Consider the following 15,927-nt stretch of genomic DNA (forward strand, 5'->3'; position numbering starts at 1 on the left):
AAGATGTTATATAAACAAAAGCAAGCAACAGAAAAAATATGCACGAAAGAGATCGTGTTACCCAGCTAAAAATTAAATGAAAACCTAGAGAATGTACTTGTAGACACATTCTTCGTTGCCGAAATTGAGCATGAATAGACGCATGTGATGGCCTTGTACTGGTCTGAAAATCGCTGAAAATTAGAACTGATATTTATCAATCTTCGGATACCGATAAATTGCATATCTCTCGTCCTTCAACAACCTGAAAATGAAGTCATGGAAGAGTTTCTTTTGTAGAGTATCCGGTGCGTGAATCTGAAAATATTGTCTTGAATTTTTAAATTTTGATACAACAGCTAACCTCAATATTGAATTGACAGAATGTAATTCCATTCTCATCGAATCTTCCACCATTGAAAAAGTGGTCGAAGAGTCCGTACTCAGCACCTTCCCCGTCAATCCAGATGTCATCGATGAACTGGAAACTTCATATAATTTTCAGATAGGGGGTCTTAGAATGACTCACATTTCTTTTGACCAAATTCTTTAAAAAATAAATAATGTCCACATTGACCACGGTTTTAGTGGTGTATGTTGCTGAAATAAGATAATACGATTGTCTGACTAGCTGTTCTGAAACTCACTATTAATGAGTACACTGGCCTCAGCAAATCCAGATGATTCTCCGACAGCAAATGGGAAATATTTTCCAGGAAGTTTTGTGTAGAGGTCCTCGTTGATTTCATGCATCGGATCGGCTCCAAAAAATTCGGATCCGTGTGGAAGACCCTTGATTAGTTTTTCTTCGGCTCCAGTATCATGACCTATTCCTAATGTGACGATTACACTTGGAAGTTGCTGGAAAATTAAAAGTTTCAAACTTCAAATCTCACATTTTCTTACCATCTTCGGTACAATATGTCTTTTGGTCTCATCAGAGTTCGGGTAGTCACCAATGAATAGTCCCTTCATCTCCGGGATAACCTCACATAGCTTGATTCCTCTCCACAAGTTTCCCCAGAGCTGAAAATGTAAAATTGGAGTTTGGAGAAATACTCAAATACATACGGCATCAGGATTTCCCTCCATACTCGATATATTGTTTTTCAAGCAATTATGCCAGGCACTATAATTTTTGTAGACCTTATCCACTGCCGAATTCCCTCCGAGTCTGAAAGACGTTGTCGACGGAGTACTGATGAAGCTGATGTAAAGGAGAAGTGACACGGATAATACAGCAAAAAATGTGGTGTATCCATTTCGACGGGACATCTTCACAAGCTTGGTCCTAAAAAATTGAAATAAAAATGATTATCATGAAAACAAAAAAGAACACGACGATCCGCAAAAATCGAATCCTAACACTTGTTGGTTAAAAAGAGGCATAATAAGCTTGTGCACAGTTGAAAATTTGTTCAGATGGCATCAAAAATGAGTACATTTGGGGAAGATAACAAGTTTTAAAGACCAGAAAAACGGAAGAAAAGTATAGTCTGTTTCACTAGTTTTTCGGAAGGGTATTAATTTAATTTTTTATCTCTAAAAAGAGGAAAATTGAAACAAAATGTACTTGACTTCATTTGCAAATAACTAAAACATATTCTTTTTGGAGCATTTTCTAGTCATGGATTTTTAGAAATTATGTTCTGGGCTCAAAATTCGGGAGGAAACATTTGTTGAAAAAAATTCGGGAGGAAACAATTGTAGAAAAAATTTTTTCTAATTTTTAGATTTTAGAGATTTTCCCTAGAGGTAAAAAAAATGAAAAAAAAATTTCCTACAGCTACTCTCATGCAAAATTTCAAGTCGATTGAGCAATTTTGAACAAAGTTATGAATGTTCGAAAAAATTCTCCTCACCACTTCTCGCCACTGTATATGAGCTCAAAGCAGATAGTTTGGGTTACACTATATTAGAATGTTTGAGCTGAAAGTGAAAATACAGGGGGTACCAGTCCATTAGAGCATTTATTATAAAAGTTTTCAAATTATACACTTCCATAAAATGCGCGCACTTTTCTGAAATCGAAAATTCAGCTTTACCAACCTATAAAATGGAAAGCAATCTGATAAATTTTATAAGGCATGTTTGTTTACACACGCGCACTTACACATACAGAAAATATAGCAACCACAATTCCGAATAAAATCTGAAATACTGAAATTCTTTAGGCCTTGAAATGTATTAATTTCATAGAAAAAGCCTCTAATGCTGCGGAGGGGTCGTTTGAAAAAATGCCGCAACTACCGTATACATTTTGTGTTTTGTTCTTCGAAGGTAATCTTGCAAAAAGTTCGAGAAAAACGGTTTATGGCATTTTCCGGTCTAGAAGTAAAACATAGCGAACGTGTTGTTTCACAAGATGTACAACTCTCGCTGTGTCCTCCAATATTCTCAATAAAGTATTGGAAACAAAAGAAGAGGGGAGGTGACACATGGATGTTTCCTTTTGTGTATCACTCAAACGCGTATAGTACTGATACCTCATGTACTGATACCATGGACTCATTTTTACATCCGTAGGATTAGCGATGGCATTAGCAAGTTCTTATTTCAAAAGAAACCGATAAGAAGCTTCAAATGGAAATACATTTAATAAAAAAGCCAGCTTTCTGCGTGGTTCAAACTTTGCTACGACGAGTTCATGCAACCGAACTAAAGTCTTTCCATCATAAAAACGGAAAATCATAAAAACGCTCCCTCCGAAGGACGGAAGATCAAACACACTTCCATGGATACCCGAATGAAGTTTCCTCGACCGGAGAGAGCTTTTCCGTCTCCAGTTTTAATCGTCTATCCTGTTTTTGCATAACAAAAGAATATAATACAACAAAGCTTTTTTTTCGAAGAAAGGATGTTTGTGGTTTTTGGAAAATACAGTTTTTGAATATGAAAAAAAGGCCGAAAGATTAGAAAAGACGTCTTTTGGAAACTCAATGATCGGAAATTATCTGGAATATAAAGAAAAGTTTGAATAGATCAAGAGACCAAAGATAGGGGAGGAAATAAAATGAAAAGAAGGTGCCACAGCGACAGATACAGTAACCTGAAAATACTTGAAAAACGAAAAAATATATACAAAAACATTTTGAGGCTACACTAGTTGTGGTTGTGGGACATTCGGCCACGGCCGACGAAGTTTCTCTTTTACAGCTCCGATTTTTTGTACTAGAATAATAATATTATTAATATTAATATTAGAATAATATTAGAATAATATTAGAATAATATTAGAAATAATATTAGAATTTATAATATTAGAATAATGATATTATCCAGAAGAAGGATTACAGACCGAAAAAAAAACATCCAGAAGATCGAAAGCAAAATATTTTCAAAAAAAAACACAATCTTTGGAAAAGTATGGTACAACGAACTGAATAGGGAACGAACTTCATAGTAATGCATTTCATATAATAATATCACCAACGTTTGTTCAATTCACAAAAATTTAATATCTATCAAAAAAATCGTAACGCTTTGGCTCAAAGTGAGGGGGTGGAGTCTTGTTAGATCAGATACAGTACCCTCCCCTGCAAATGACTACGAAAATGTTCTGCATGAAGATCTTCTAGCTAGAGTTCATGGGGCGGAGCTTCATTTCTGTTTGAGCAGCTTCTTGTCTGCGAACATCCGTGTTTGTAGGAATCGTGCTTTTTGAGATATGTTTTCTGCTCGTCACATATTGCGACAGGTCTCTCGATTTCTTTCGGAACGGGATTTGTTATAAAAAGGATTGATTCTGAAAGTTTTGGTTTTTTTCTTTTTCAGTTTTCTCATTTTGGGCAAAATTTCAATCAGTGACCTTTGGAGTAGATGGTAAGCTTTCTTAGAATCAACAATTCTCACGAACCTTGCCCAACTCGTCCCAAAAAATCGTCATAAGTCACTTTTGCCATCTCCGGCGTCGCTGGTAACTTCTGGCCGGAGTTAGGTCAAATTCCGGATAAGGCCGTTACTAAATAATAATAATAATACATTTATTGGTAAAGGGCCGAAGCCACTGATATAATTAATGCACAGTAAAAGGTTAATAGTTGGTAGGGTTTAGAATTAAAAAGGGGGTCAAATTTACGTTAAAAAGGTTAGTTCTAAAAGACTGAGAAGAAATAATGTCAAGGAAGGCTGATTGGGGGAGGGAGTTCCAGCAAGATATAATTCTTGAGGTAATAAATTGGAAAGAAATTTTACTGGGGGAAGTTTTTAATTTGTAACGGATGTTGAAAGGGTGCCTACGGAGATTAGAAATAGTGGAGGGACAAATAAATAAATCATGATTCACAATTACTTCACGGGATACTATTAGTTTATACAGGAAAACTAAATCAGCAATGAGCCTGCGATATTCTAGAGATTCTAAATTGCAATCATTTAAACGATCAAAGTAAGAGATGTAGGGCTTATTAAATTTACTATAACATCTTTATACTATTAACAATCACCAAATTCTGTGTGTGAGTGTGTCCGTTTGTTCCCGTATCACCTTCCCTAACGAAGTCCAGAATGAACCAAAATTTCCCAAAATTTCACAGATTACCCGAAATAGCGCGAGATGATGCCCGAATATTTAATCTTTCGAAATTTTGTGTCTGACGTCTTCTGGAGACGTTCTTCTATTTCTACAGTGCAAATTTTTAGAAAAATATTGAAGAATATATATTTGAGAGAAAGGATTTTGTGAAAATATTCTTTTAGTATGGGTTTTAAAGATTTGAAAGGAAGAAAAAATTCTGAAACAGTGGAAAAGAAAGAAAATAAAGGGAAAAAAAAGAAAGAAACAGGGAAAATAAAAGCGCCTTTTCTGGATGACTCGATTTTTCAGAATTCAGAATAATTTTCAAAATTTCCGAACTTAATTTCATATTTTTCAAATTTCGGAATATATAAATTTCTGAGATCTTATTCACCGAATATGCCAAAAATTTCAAAGTTACAGATTTTCCAACATTTCAGGTTTTCAATTTTCGGAATGTCTAAATTTTCGAAATTTAAATTTTTCGAATTCTGAAACCTACATTTCCGATTTTCCGAAGTTCCAAGAACTTTTCGACGAGACTGTGTTTCGAAAAGTTGAGTTTCTGAATTTCTAATTCTTCAGGTTCTAAAATTCTCGATTCTAAACTTTTTCGAAATTCTATAAATTTTGCGAACAGGGCCGTTTCAGGCCAGCCCGGCATTTAGGAAGTATGCAAAAATCTGAATTTTCCGATTCCTTAAAATCTGATATACCAATATTTGGGTATTTGAGACATACAGATTAAAACACTTTTCTAGAGTTCAAATTTAATGTTTTCCTACATCTGATTTTTTGAAATTTACTAATCTCTGAACTTGCGAGTGTCTTACTTTTTCAATTTCCGGATTTTCTTACTTCCGCCTTTCCGAATTCTAGGAATTCTAAATAACCAAAATATCGAACTTCGAAATTTCCTAACAGACCATGAAAAAATAGTCCCTGGAAAAATGACAAAACCTGTCTATAAGACAGCGGGTACTGTAAGCGGGAGCCAGGAGGCTCAACCCGGTAAAGTTTAGTAAACCTGACTTTTAGTTATCCAAAACTTCAGGAAACCGGGAATTCACATACTCCGGATTTCAGAACATAAAAAATCTTTTTTTCAGTAGTCTGGAAATTTTGAAAATTTGGAAAATCAAATATTCCTCGAAGAAAATTGATAGTATGCAAAACTTTCACAAATTTTGGCGAATTCGGAAACTCGAAAATTTTTAAATTAGAAATTCAATTGTAAGATACAAAAAGCGGAAGCCAGGAGGTTGAGCCCCGACAGGGGGCGTAAACCGACTGGTCTAAATAAAAATGATTTTTGGACACTTTCAAGTAATTTAATATGATCTTTGAGGATGGGGGAAAACACGATGGTACCATATTCTAGGATAGGACGGATATAAATAATGAAACATTTTACGAAAACGTCGATAGTAGAACGGCGGAGGACATTAAAGAAAATATTTACTCGTTGGTGGTTGGTGCCGACGAAACCCCGATAAAATTATGAAAAGGTTCCGACCTAATAGTATTTCAATTTTTGGCTTTCAAACAAAATCTGACTATGGCCTGCTATACAGCCATTTCTGGGCAAGTTGCGACCAGAATCTAGCATATATCCGTTGAAACCCCTCATTCTTTTGACGAGAAGTTACAAACCAACATCCGAGATAGGCAAGAAGGAGTTCGGTAGTTTATGTTGCCATCATTATTGCGCCATAAGAACAATATGTACAACCCACGGAAAAAAAACGGAATGCCAAGACGCCTAATCTTTCACCAAAGTTATCTGAAAATTTTGAATTTCTGGAATTAAAGAGGAAATTCGGAAGTTTATAGTTTTGATCCTCCAACCTTGTGAAACGATTTCTGAAAAGAAAATACATTTTCAAAATTCATAAAATCCTTTCCACATTCAGCGAACATTTTACATACTGTCCAATTCATTCTTTGCTCTTTTCAGTTTTGTTTCAATGATTGCACAAAAACCAAAACGCCAATGAAACAACTGTCCTGCAAATTGACTTTTTCAACTATTGGAACAAAGAAAAAGGAAATTTTCAATAGTTTTGTGTTTCATTCGTTAATCCAGTTTACTTTATTACTACTCGCTAATAAATTTTTTCGTACAATCTGGATTCATAAAATTTACAAAATACAATCGAATATGATTCCCTCGAACCGGACGGAAAAATGCGTATCGTCGGTCGTTAAAAATTCGGGTGATGAATTTTTTGAACTCATGTTTTCTAATAGCATTCGGGAGATGGAACTGAAATTTTAGATTTTGAGGAATTAGAGATGTTTACTCTGACGTATAAATCTGCAACTTTATTTATAAGAAAAAATGTGTTTATAAGAAAAAAAAATGCTCACCTCCATGTTGAATTGACAAACCGTGATTCCCTCTTGATCCAAATTTCCACCATTAACGAAATAATCAAATAGCTCGTACTCAGCATACTCCCCATCGACCCATATATTATCGTAGAACTACAAATCTTAGGTTTTTGAATTAACAACTAAATCACAACTCACAATCTTGCCTATGATTCCTTTCAAAAACTGTATAAATTCCACATGAACTACTCGTTTCTCGACATAATTCCCGTTTAAAAGTACAGATGCAGTACCCATTCTTGAAGAATTTCCAACAGCAAACGGGAAAAATGTTCCAACTTTTGAGAACAGTTCATCGTTTCCTTCAACTATCGGATCGGCACCGAAAAACTGGACCGAGAAGTTGCCTATTCGCTGAAATATTGATTTCTAGGATTTCGAACTACTTTTAGAGGGAGTACTTCAAATAGAGGAAGTACTTCTATTTTTTTTGTGGGGCTTCTGAGGGGCTTTTACAGTATAAGTGAATTAATAAAACATTCCCAGATACATACCTTCTGCAGTGCTAACTCTGCAGTGACATCTTGACCAACTCCCAAGGTAACTACACTCATCACAGTATTTCCACAAATCGGAAGAATCGAGTATTTAGTCTCATCCATATTATCAAATGGCTCCATATTGACATCTTTCAACGAATACAACAATTCACATTTTTGCACGGGATTCTCAAGCGAATTCCAGAATGTTTCATCATCTACTGTCATTAAGAATTCCATATTTCCCAACATACAATTCCTCCATTCACTGTATATTTGACTGGAGGTGCTTGTGCTTATAAACTGAAGAAAAAACACCGGTCATCTAGAAGATTCAAGAAGATTCTTACAGGCAAACTTCTCAAAATCGGGATCTGGTTGTGATAGAAATATAGAATAACAGATAAAAAAGCGGCTGAAAGGAACAAAGTTGAAGATCGCGTCATGTCAAAGTAACAGAAAAAAAAACTGACAGACTGGTGTGAAATGGAAAAAAATCGGGGGGATCAATCAGAAGAGGATTTGGGTTTTGGTTGTGATTTTTTGGTTTTTTTTTCACGCAACAGAAAAATATCAAAAAATACAAAGAGTAGAGAATGAATATAGGGTAGATCATAGAATATGTTTCTGTGTCAGAAAATGAAAATGGAAAAAATAGGCCGTGACCTAGAAAATCCAAAAAATAGATCATGACCTAAAAAGTCCCAAAAATAGGTCATGACCTAAAAAATCCAAAAATAGGCCACGCCCTAGAAAATCCAAAGAATTAGGTCACGACCTAAAAAGTCCAAAAAAAAAGGTCACGACATAGAAACTTTTAAAAATTAAGTCAAACGCATTTAGACGTGACAGTGTACAGTGTCCCCCCGCTTTTGACTTGAATTAAGGAGTTCCCTAGATTTTAGTTTTTTTTTTATTTGCTCAATCCCATTGAGCTCATGTTTCCTGAATTCTTTATTCTGATGTCTACAACGGAATCTTACGTATTCATGGAAAATATATCATAACAAAAAATATAAATTTTATATAGTTCTTTGTTTTTGTCTGGCTTTTAGGTTTATCCATTCTTTACATATAAAATATATCAAACATAATTTAACTTTTCTTCTCTTAACTCCTGGCATACGGTACTTCAATCATCTGTTGTGTTCCTCCAAAAGTCGTAATCGGTACTCCTCTCTGAGCAGCTGGGAATCCGAAACCTCCATGAGTGATTGGTGGATACCCTCCAGGACCAGCCATTCCTCCTTGACTTGCATAAATTCCTCCCATTCCCACTGAACCGCCCATGCCCGAATTATCCGAAGAGCATGAGCAATCCATTGAATTGGCGAGTGCAATCAGTTGAGCTGAAATGGACCGAAAATTGGAAACGGGGAAGCTGCTGTCATTTACGGATCATTTAACTTGATTGACATTTAAATTTGCTGAACTTTTTTTAAAACGTTCTCGTTTTTGTGAAGATTTGAAGCCGTCCATTCATGGGAATTTTCTCAAACCAAAACTGAAAATTCAATTTCTCGTATTTCCAGTGCTTTTTGGAGAATAGGCTGGAATTTTTCATCTGACACCGATATTCAAAAAGCATCCAGAAGCCTTGCATAGTTTGTTTATTATTCTATCAAAATCTGGCCTCAAACTTCTACCACTTTGAGTCTTTTCAGTTCAATAAGGGTAAGTTTTTGTTATTGAAGCAAATTATTTTGGAGAAATATGTATACACTTTTTAATTCTGATTTGCTTTTGGAAAAATTTTGAATCCGAATTTGAAGGAGGAGAGACAGAAGATGATGTTTTTTGGAGTTTTTTTGGAGTTAAGCTTGCGCCACTGTAGCTCAGCCGATGGCTTTTTTATGTCCCTCCACCTTCAAAATGACACAGAAGCTATTCCCAGCTCATCAGTTATGCTCGTAGTTTGTGGTTTGACTCACTAAAATTTTCAAATCCATTTTTGGTCGCCGATTGTCTGTTGATGATTTCTTGTTGTCTTCGGACTTGCTCCTGAAAACGAAATTTCCGATTCAGTGCATCCAAAAAAAAGAAGAAGATCCCGAAGAAAACGAAAGTATTCTAGACGATGCCCTTTCCTGATTCTATTCTCGGCGGCGGGCATCTCTCGAATGAAATGAAAATGTGACAAAAAAAAGGAGAAACACTAAAAATTCCATTTGCGAAATGAACTATACAACTTGCTTTTATGTTATTGAAGGTTATTTTCAGCTCATTTTCTGATCTTTAATAAAAATAATATAAGATGCGAACCCCCACATTCTGAATCATGATTTATTTGATTTTCCGATTATTTGCAAATAGATTTTTCTTCTGTTTTTTTCCCTCATACCTGCAATTGAACAATTTGCTGCTGAGCCAGCGCATTTGCATCCAATGGAGCCGGTGCCAGCGGATTTGTGCTCTTTGATGTACACTTGCAATTGAATGCGAAGTTTACTGAAAAAAAATGCCCAATATAATCTCTTTATCAATCCCTATTCATTATGATCCATTATTAAAAAGAATCCCCGAAACGTCACAGAACAATGTATGTTCTGGATTGTGATTTATAGTCATCCCGAGCACAAGGAAGATCACAAAAAACATAATAAGATGATATTCAACATCTGGCTCCATGAATTCTGTTCTGATCTCTAAGCACTTCCAGAGTTTTCTCACACAAAGAATACAAAATGATGTGATTTTTTCAGAAAACTTATTAAGCCTAATCCCTATAAAGCACAATCCGAGTTCCAGATTAGTACAGTATACCTTACTTTGGTTCATTGGACTCTGTCCTCCCATCCCGAATTGTTGTCCCATTCCCATTCCATTCATTAGTCCTTGTCTGATATAAATCGATGGATCGATTTGCTCCGAAATTTCTGGTTTACCTTTCTCAGCGGCTTTTTCAGAATCACAAAAACCCTGAAATGCTAAAAAATTTTGAACTTTAAATGTGTTTATTGCTTACCGTAGAAAAATAAAACACAGTAACTAGTAGAATTCGTAGACCCATTTTTTGGAATATTAGTGAATTATGTGCCTCTCTCCTCACTGCGTTTTTTTCTTCACGGTGGATTATCGAGATCCAACCAGCTTGTATTCCGGTAGTTACGGCACCGGGCGAGGATTATGACTTTTTGAAATGGTTTTCGAAGAAAAAAGAAGACGTTCAACATCATATACCGTCTATCCGGTTCGTAAAGAGGGAGGAGAGGATAAGCTTGAAGTGTACTCATGTGTTTTTACAATCGTTTTTTGATGATGATGACGCATCATTTAGTGAATTCGAAGGTTAGAAAAATTGGAAGAGATCATAGGAACGAAAGTATGAATATTGGGAAATACCGAAAAAAATTGTTACTGGAATGAAAAAATCGTCATAAAGTTAGTCGACCTAAAATTGGATATGGGGGAGAAATATGTGTGTTTCGAGCTGAAAAAAAGTGCGATTTCTGACTTCACAACAATTATAGTTGTTCCGTTTATTTTGGATGGTTCCTAGTTTTTCAGCTGTTCGCCAAAGTTTGAAAGAAGCCCCTTTTTGGCAATTTTTTGTACTGTATTGAAAATGAGCAAAAAAAGATATGCTGGTAACTTTCGTAAAGCTCTGTGAATGCAAAGGCTTCCATCTATGTCTGTTTTACACACTCCAAAGTTTTCAAAATGATCGGGAACTTGACAGTCGAGCTTCAGGGTCCTGAAAATGGTCAAAATGGCCGAAAATCAACTGAGAAATACGATTTCGTATTTATTGACTGTATGTATTTCTGTCCGGTACTGCAGTTCCCGTATTTTTTCAAAGCATTTTTGATTTCCAGTTTTTCATCTTTTCAGAACCTTCAAAATATTGACAATCGAGTGGTGGACCAATTAGATCTTTATTGTGAATAGGGAATCAAAAACCGATTCTGAATATCCTCAAAACTAATTTTCTTGGTAAATACAACTTTCTATTTTAAGAATTTATTTCGAAGTATATCTAGAAGCACTTCCAGAAGAATTCCGGTTTTGACGTCATAAATCTAAGATCTTATTACTCGAGGTGCTCTTCGAAATAGAGTTTGTTGCATATTTCCTGCTGCTGCTCTATTAGTTTATGTTACAGTAATTTTCACACACTTAGAATCTCAACCAGACACACAACCACTTGGTGTCATTCGCAGTCTAAAAATATTTCATATCATTTCCGCATTGCTCATAACATAATGATTTAAGGTCAGCGAGAGGAAACCCACGCAGTGCGATATATTCTACTATTAAAGTCTGAAGTTGGCATGTTTTTTGCATCTCTTCTTTTGTTTATCTAAAAAATTAGATAAAAATATATAAAACATGGTTAAAGACCAGAAAGTGTGACACATTTATTTTCCAAATTTAGGCTTCAAGGTGCACAACTGCACTCGGAAACTCAGATGGTGTGTTTTTCGAACATTCTCTGAAATTTCAATTTTGAAAACTTCTGAAAAGATAGGAGGAGTTAGGGTATGCATTCTGACGTAACAATTCTTAGTGTTCACTCTGCGTACAGCTATCGTGGCCGCTCTAGCTTCGCCCGCATAGCTCAGTCGGTAGCGGCATCACACTTTCATAAGTCATCCCAGAAGCTCAACTCCTCGAGAGGCACAAGTCTTTAAGACAATAATTTTTTCTAGGACATCACTTTTTTTCACAAATTGAACAAAGATCATTATCATGAAGCACCCTATACCCCTATTCTATTTTTAACGACTCAACAGCACTCATCTCATGCTTTTCCATCTTATTCTATTTTTTCGTTTTTTTTTTCGTTAAAAATATGTAAATCCTTTTGTTTCACGCCTATTTCCGGTTTCCCTCTTCCAACCCCCTCAAAGCTCATTTAGTATGTCTCATGGTGGCTGGATAAGTTCAAGTAAATAGGATCTGTTTTCACCACATTTCTTTATGTTTGTCTTCTTTCCTGGTGTTTCAATATTTATTCGTCTTACTCATTGACACGTATCCCAGATGTTTTCAAAACGTTATTGGATTTATAGAATTTCATGATATTCGGACTGATATAATAATGTGATATCACCCATCGGCCACTCCTTTGCCAGGGCGTGGGAACCTGATAAAAATGTAGATGATACAAAAACAAAACCAAATAGTGTCAGTTGACATTTGTCTGGAATTATTTGCTTTCTAGAATTTTATTCTCATGGAGAATGAAATTTCATTAGAAAAATATATTTCCCAGTTTTGTCTTGAAAATATTTCCGCACTTAAATTTGATGAATCCTGGAGAATTCCACAATAGTCTAAACCTTAAAAAATAATTGTTATCGAAAAACTGTCCAAGCTAAACTACACCTCCCTGGGAGGAAAAAAACATAGTCCTTGAATATAATCAAATCAAGTTTTGAGGCACAAAACTTCGGCTAACTTTCTTTTCCAGTTACGAAATCTTTAGACGAGTATTTCGAAAGTTATAGATTCTGACGTAATCGTGTACATGTAACGGTGTTAGTGTTTACTATGCGTAACGCTCTAGTGTAAGCTTTTATGTACGCCGTCGGGCGCCCGCTCCTCCTTCGCCTCAGTCGGTAGCGGTGTCGCACCTTCAATACTCGTCCCACAAGTTCAACACCTCGAGAGACTTATATGAGCACAATTTCTAGACAGTCTTTTTTTTTCCATGTCCCTCCACCTTTAGAGGTAAAAAAGTTAGTTTTGACTTCCAGGGTTTTAAGTTTGAAAAACAACACTTTGAATTCTCATGTCAGAATTTTAAAAACCTCTCATCTAGGAGTTCCAAGTTCAGAAGTAAATTTCCTTTTCCTCTATTAGATTCTTCTTGAAAAATCAAAAAGTACCTTTAATTGAACAAGGTTTCAATTCTTCTGTCACCTATCAGACCAACTTTAATCCAGATACGTAAAAGTTCGTTTCCGGCAGCCCACTATTATTTCCGATTTCGAAAAAGTCGGTTCATATCAAAAGGGGCCATCCACGTGCTGCTTCTAACCCCTAATCCCCTTATTGTTCCCCTATTCTAGAAGATAACGCTCCGCCCCACCGTTTTCACCCCTATCCCTTTTTTTTCTCTTGACATCATTCCAAACCACCAAGCCCAACACAATTTACTCTCTCCAGGTAACACATTCCGTTACATACAATGGCTTCTTCTTCTTCATTTGTCATGCTCTCCTCAACGCTTGTATTCGTTCTTCTACTTGTTTGTGTCTCAGCATCCTCCCCTTCTTATGGTGAGTTTTGAATAAAACACTGCGAAAATTGGAAAACAAGAAAAAAAATGGTATGATGTTTCATGATTTTTTTTCAGAACCCATGGACAAACGAGTTGCTGAGGAAATGCCAGAATTTCAGAAGAGTCTCTTCGAACTTCTCGATAAGAGGTAAGAATGAAAATTTTGTAATGAGTAACTGAAAATGCCCTAGAATCTTAGGGAATCTTTCTGATTTCGGATCAATATAAAGCTTCCATTCGGTCGGGAAGTTTAGCCGGTCGACCGACCACCGATCCATGAGAAGCCAGAGAGTGTACTGTACGACACCTTCTTTAAATTTTTGAATCACGTACGCAAACACTCTCTGGCACTTTTGACGCGCAAATGCACGAACTTGGTCAGCTTGGTCGGCGGTCGGTCGGAAAACCAAAATGGGACCCTTATTTCCGACCAAATTGGTCAAGCAATTTGGCCATCTTCACCCTATTTACAAGCCTAATTTTATATCTATTCCAGACCACCAGTCGTCCACAGCCGAGCATCACGAATCGACTGTATGTTGGCTCTCCGAAGTTTTGAACTCTGCCGCAACTTGCTCTAAATCTTTTTGATCTCTTTTTCTTCTATAATCGATCTGGTTGAGTTGTGAAAATGGAATAAAACTATTTATTTGTGTTGAAAAAAGGCAGTTTTCTCAATCAACTACGTTTTGCTTCATCGACCGATTCATCAGACATCTTGATATGGAATCTTGCTTCGTTCACTTTCCCACTAGCCAAAGTTCTCAAAGAATTGTCTTTCGGGTAGCACTCTATTGTGGTCTGAGAAATAGTAAATTGGGAAAAAGAGGATTTTATGAATTACATCTCTGTTAAAAGTGATGTTAGCTAACTTGACCATTTGGAACGGTTGTTCATATCCATTTTGGTTCATGTAGGGGAAGTAGCAGGATGGGATTCCAGTCTTTGGGAAAAACTCGAATTGCACATCATCCTTAAAAGCCAGATTTTTCGAATCTTATTTTCAGGATCCCATGTTTAAAATGTGCTTACATCAGATTTACACTCAAACTGAATTCCCTCTCCACAACACAAATTGCCAGGGGTGCATGTTTGAGTTTCATTGACTTCGAAATTCGGAGCCCATCCAACGATTTTGTTGAGTTTCAGCATGATGCATGGCTGACCCTTGCTGAATCCAAAGCCGTGTTCTAGGTTCTCACTAAAATACTAGTTCCAGAGGACACTGTAGGAAAATCAAGATGCTCACTGGGAAAGTACACACTCGCCAAATCCCGTGAATCTATCGAATCGGCATGCTTCGGCTTCTGTCAACGTTTGATTGCTGCACAAATTCTTTCCAGCCACACGTTTTTTGACACTGTCACCACCGGAATAGTCTGCAAAAAATGCAAAATAAAGAATTCTGTTCAACGATCACATTTTTCCCTCACTTTTCAACAGCTGTTTGTAGCGAATCAAGTAGTTAACGTATGAGTCGAAGTTATAAATATTCCATTCCATCACATTTAGGTTTCCATCCTCCAGGAATCTGCGTGGGTTTGGGTCGAATGTGGCTTCTGAAGAGATGTAGAATGTGGAAAACATAAAATGAAAAATGAGAATTCAAGCGGAAAGAGTGTGTCTAGGTGCTTACTTGGAACACCTCCGAGGAAAGATCCATCTCCAAAGTAGGTGGGAAATTGGGGATCCAGTCGAGAATAGTTGAAATAGACGAGAACGATGGCCAGGATAATTGCCAATCCCCATAGGACACCAAGGTAGATGAACGAGAAGATGTAGCCGTAGGGACCACTGCCGAATTCTGTGCCGTCGCTCATTTTTGGTCCCTGACGACCCACACTGAAAAATGCGTGGTTTTTCCTCCCCTTCTTATGGTGAAGTTCACCGAATTTTTGGTTTCCGGGTTTTCAGTTTTTCTTTCGCTTTTTCAAAATACATTATTTCAAGTAGGGTTTTTTCCAGAATCTTCCTTACCTTTGAGTTGAAGCCGTCGACTTCTGACTAACCATTGACTGATTTCCATTTTCAGTTTTCGTCGTCGTGGCTGACTTCCCGGATTTAGTACTTCGATCAGTTTTCTGTTCGGACCGCTTTGCGGACTTCTCCGTTTTCGCACTCTTCTCCGTCACACCACTAACTGCACTATTCGCGGTTTTTGAAGAGTCTGAAGTTATCTCTTTTCTAATGATATGATTCTACCAGAATACTCACTTGGCTTATCTAGAAACGATTTTCTTTCCTCCGAATCACCACCGGACTTGGCGCTCACAATCATTTTAACCCGAAAAGAGAATTTTTCTCAGTTTCCTTCGCAATGAATCATAATTCCT

The 15,927-nt window shown here is 36.5% G+C and overlaps 4 protein-coding genes across 4 annotated transcripts; 1 reads left to right on the forward strand and 3 right to left on the reverse strand.

The window, feature by feature from the left end:
- Window positions 1–84: 84 nt before the first annotated feature.
- On the reverse strand, window positions 85–1,254 carry CBG04437 (the record flags this gene model as incomplete). The annotated part of the gene is made up of 7 exons (XM_002634380.1): window positions 85–163; window positions 212–297; window positions 344–460; window positions 509–579; window positions 627–840; window positions 886–1,005; window positions 1,051–1,254. 7 exons carry the CDS (start codon window positions 1,252–1,254, stop codon window positions 85–87), a joined length of 891 nt encoding a protein of 296 aa, XP_002634426.1.
- A 5,339-nt stretch (window positions 1,255–6,593) lies between these two features.
- On the reverse strand, window positions 6,594–7,814 carry CBG04438 (the record flags this gene model as incomplete). The annotated part of the gene is made up of 5 exons (XM_045236007.1): window positions 6,594–6,761; window positions 6,866–6,982; window positions 7,028–7,243; window positions 7,384–7,671; window positions 7,719–7,814. The coding sequence occupies 5 exons, from the start codon at window positions 7,812–7,814 to the stop codon at window positions 6,594–6,596; spliced, it is 885 nt and encodes a 294-aa protein (XP_045100798.1).
- Window positions 7,815–13,525: 5,711 nt separating this feature from the next.
- Window positions 13,526–14,175, forward strand: CBG04439 (the record flags this gene model as incomplete). The annotated part of the gene is made up of 3 exons (XM_002634382.1): window positions 13,526–13,592; window positions 13,670–13,742; window positions 14,091–14,175. 3 exons carry the CDS (start codon window positions 13,526–13,528, stop codon window positions 14,173–14,175), a joined length of 225 nt encoding a protein of 74 aa, XP_002634428.1.
- A 97-nt stretch (window positions 14,176–14,272) lies between these two features.
- On the reverse strand, window positions 14,273–15,872 carry Cbr-nkb-2 (the record flags this gene model as incomplete). The annotated part of the gene is made up of 8 exons (XM_002634383.1): window positions 14,273–14,395; window positions 14,439–14,567; window positions 14,627–14,795; window positions 14,844–14,973; window positions 15,028–15,153; window positions 15,231–15,436; window positions 15,572–15,761; window positions 15,809–15,872. The coding sequence occupies 8 exons, from the start codon at window positions 15,870–15,872 to the stop codon at window positions 14,273–14,275; spliced, it is 1,137 nt and encodes a 378-aa protein (XP_002634429.1).
- Window positions 15,873–15,927: the final 55 nt, after the last annotated feature.

The sequence above is a fragment of the Caenorhabditis briggsae genome (genome assembly GCF_000004555.2).
Source record: "Caenorhabditis briggsae complete genome, chrIV, whole genome shotgun sequence".
Lineage (NCBI taxonomy): Eukaryota > Metazoa > Nematoda > Chromadorea > Rhabditida > Rhabditidae > Caenorhabditis > Caenorhabditis briggsae.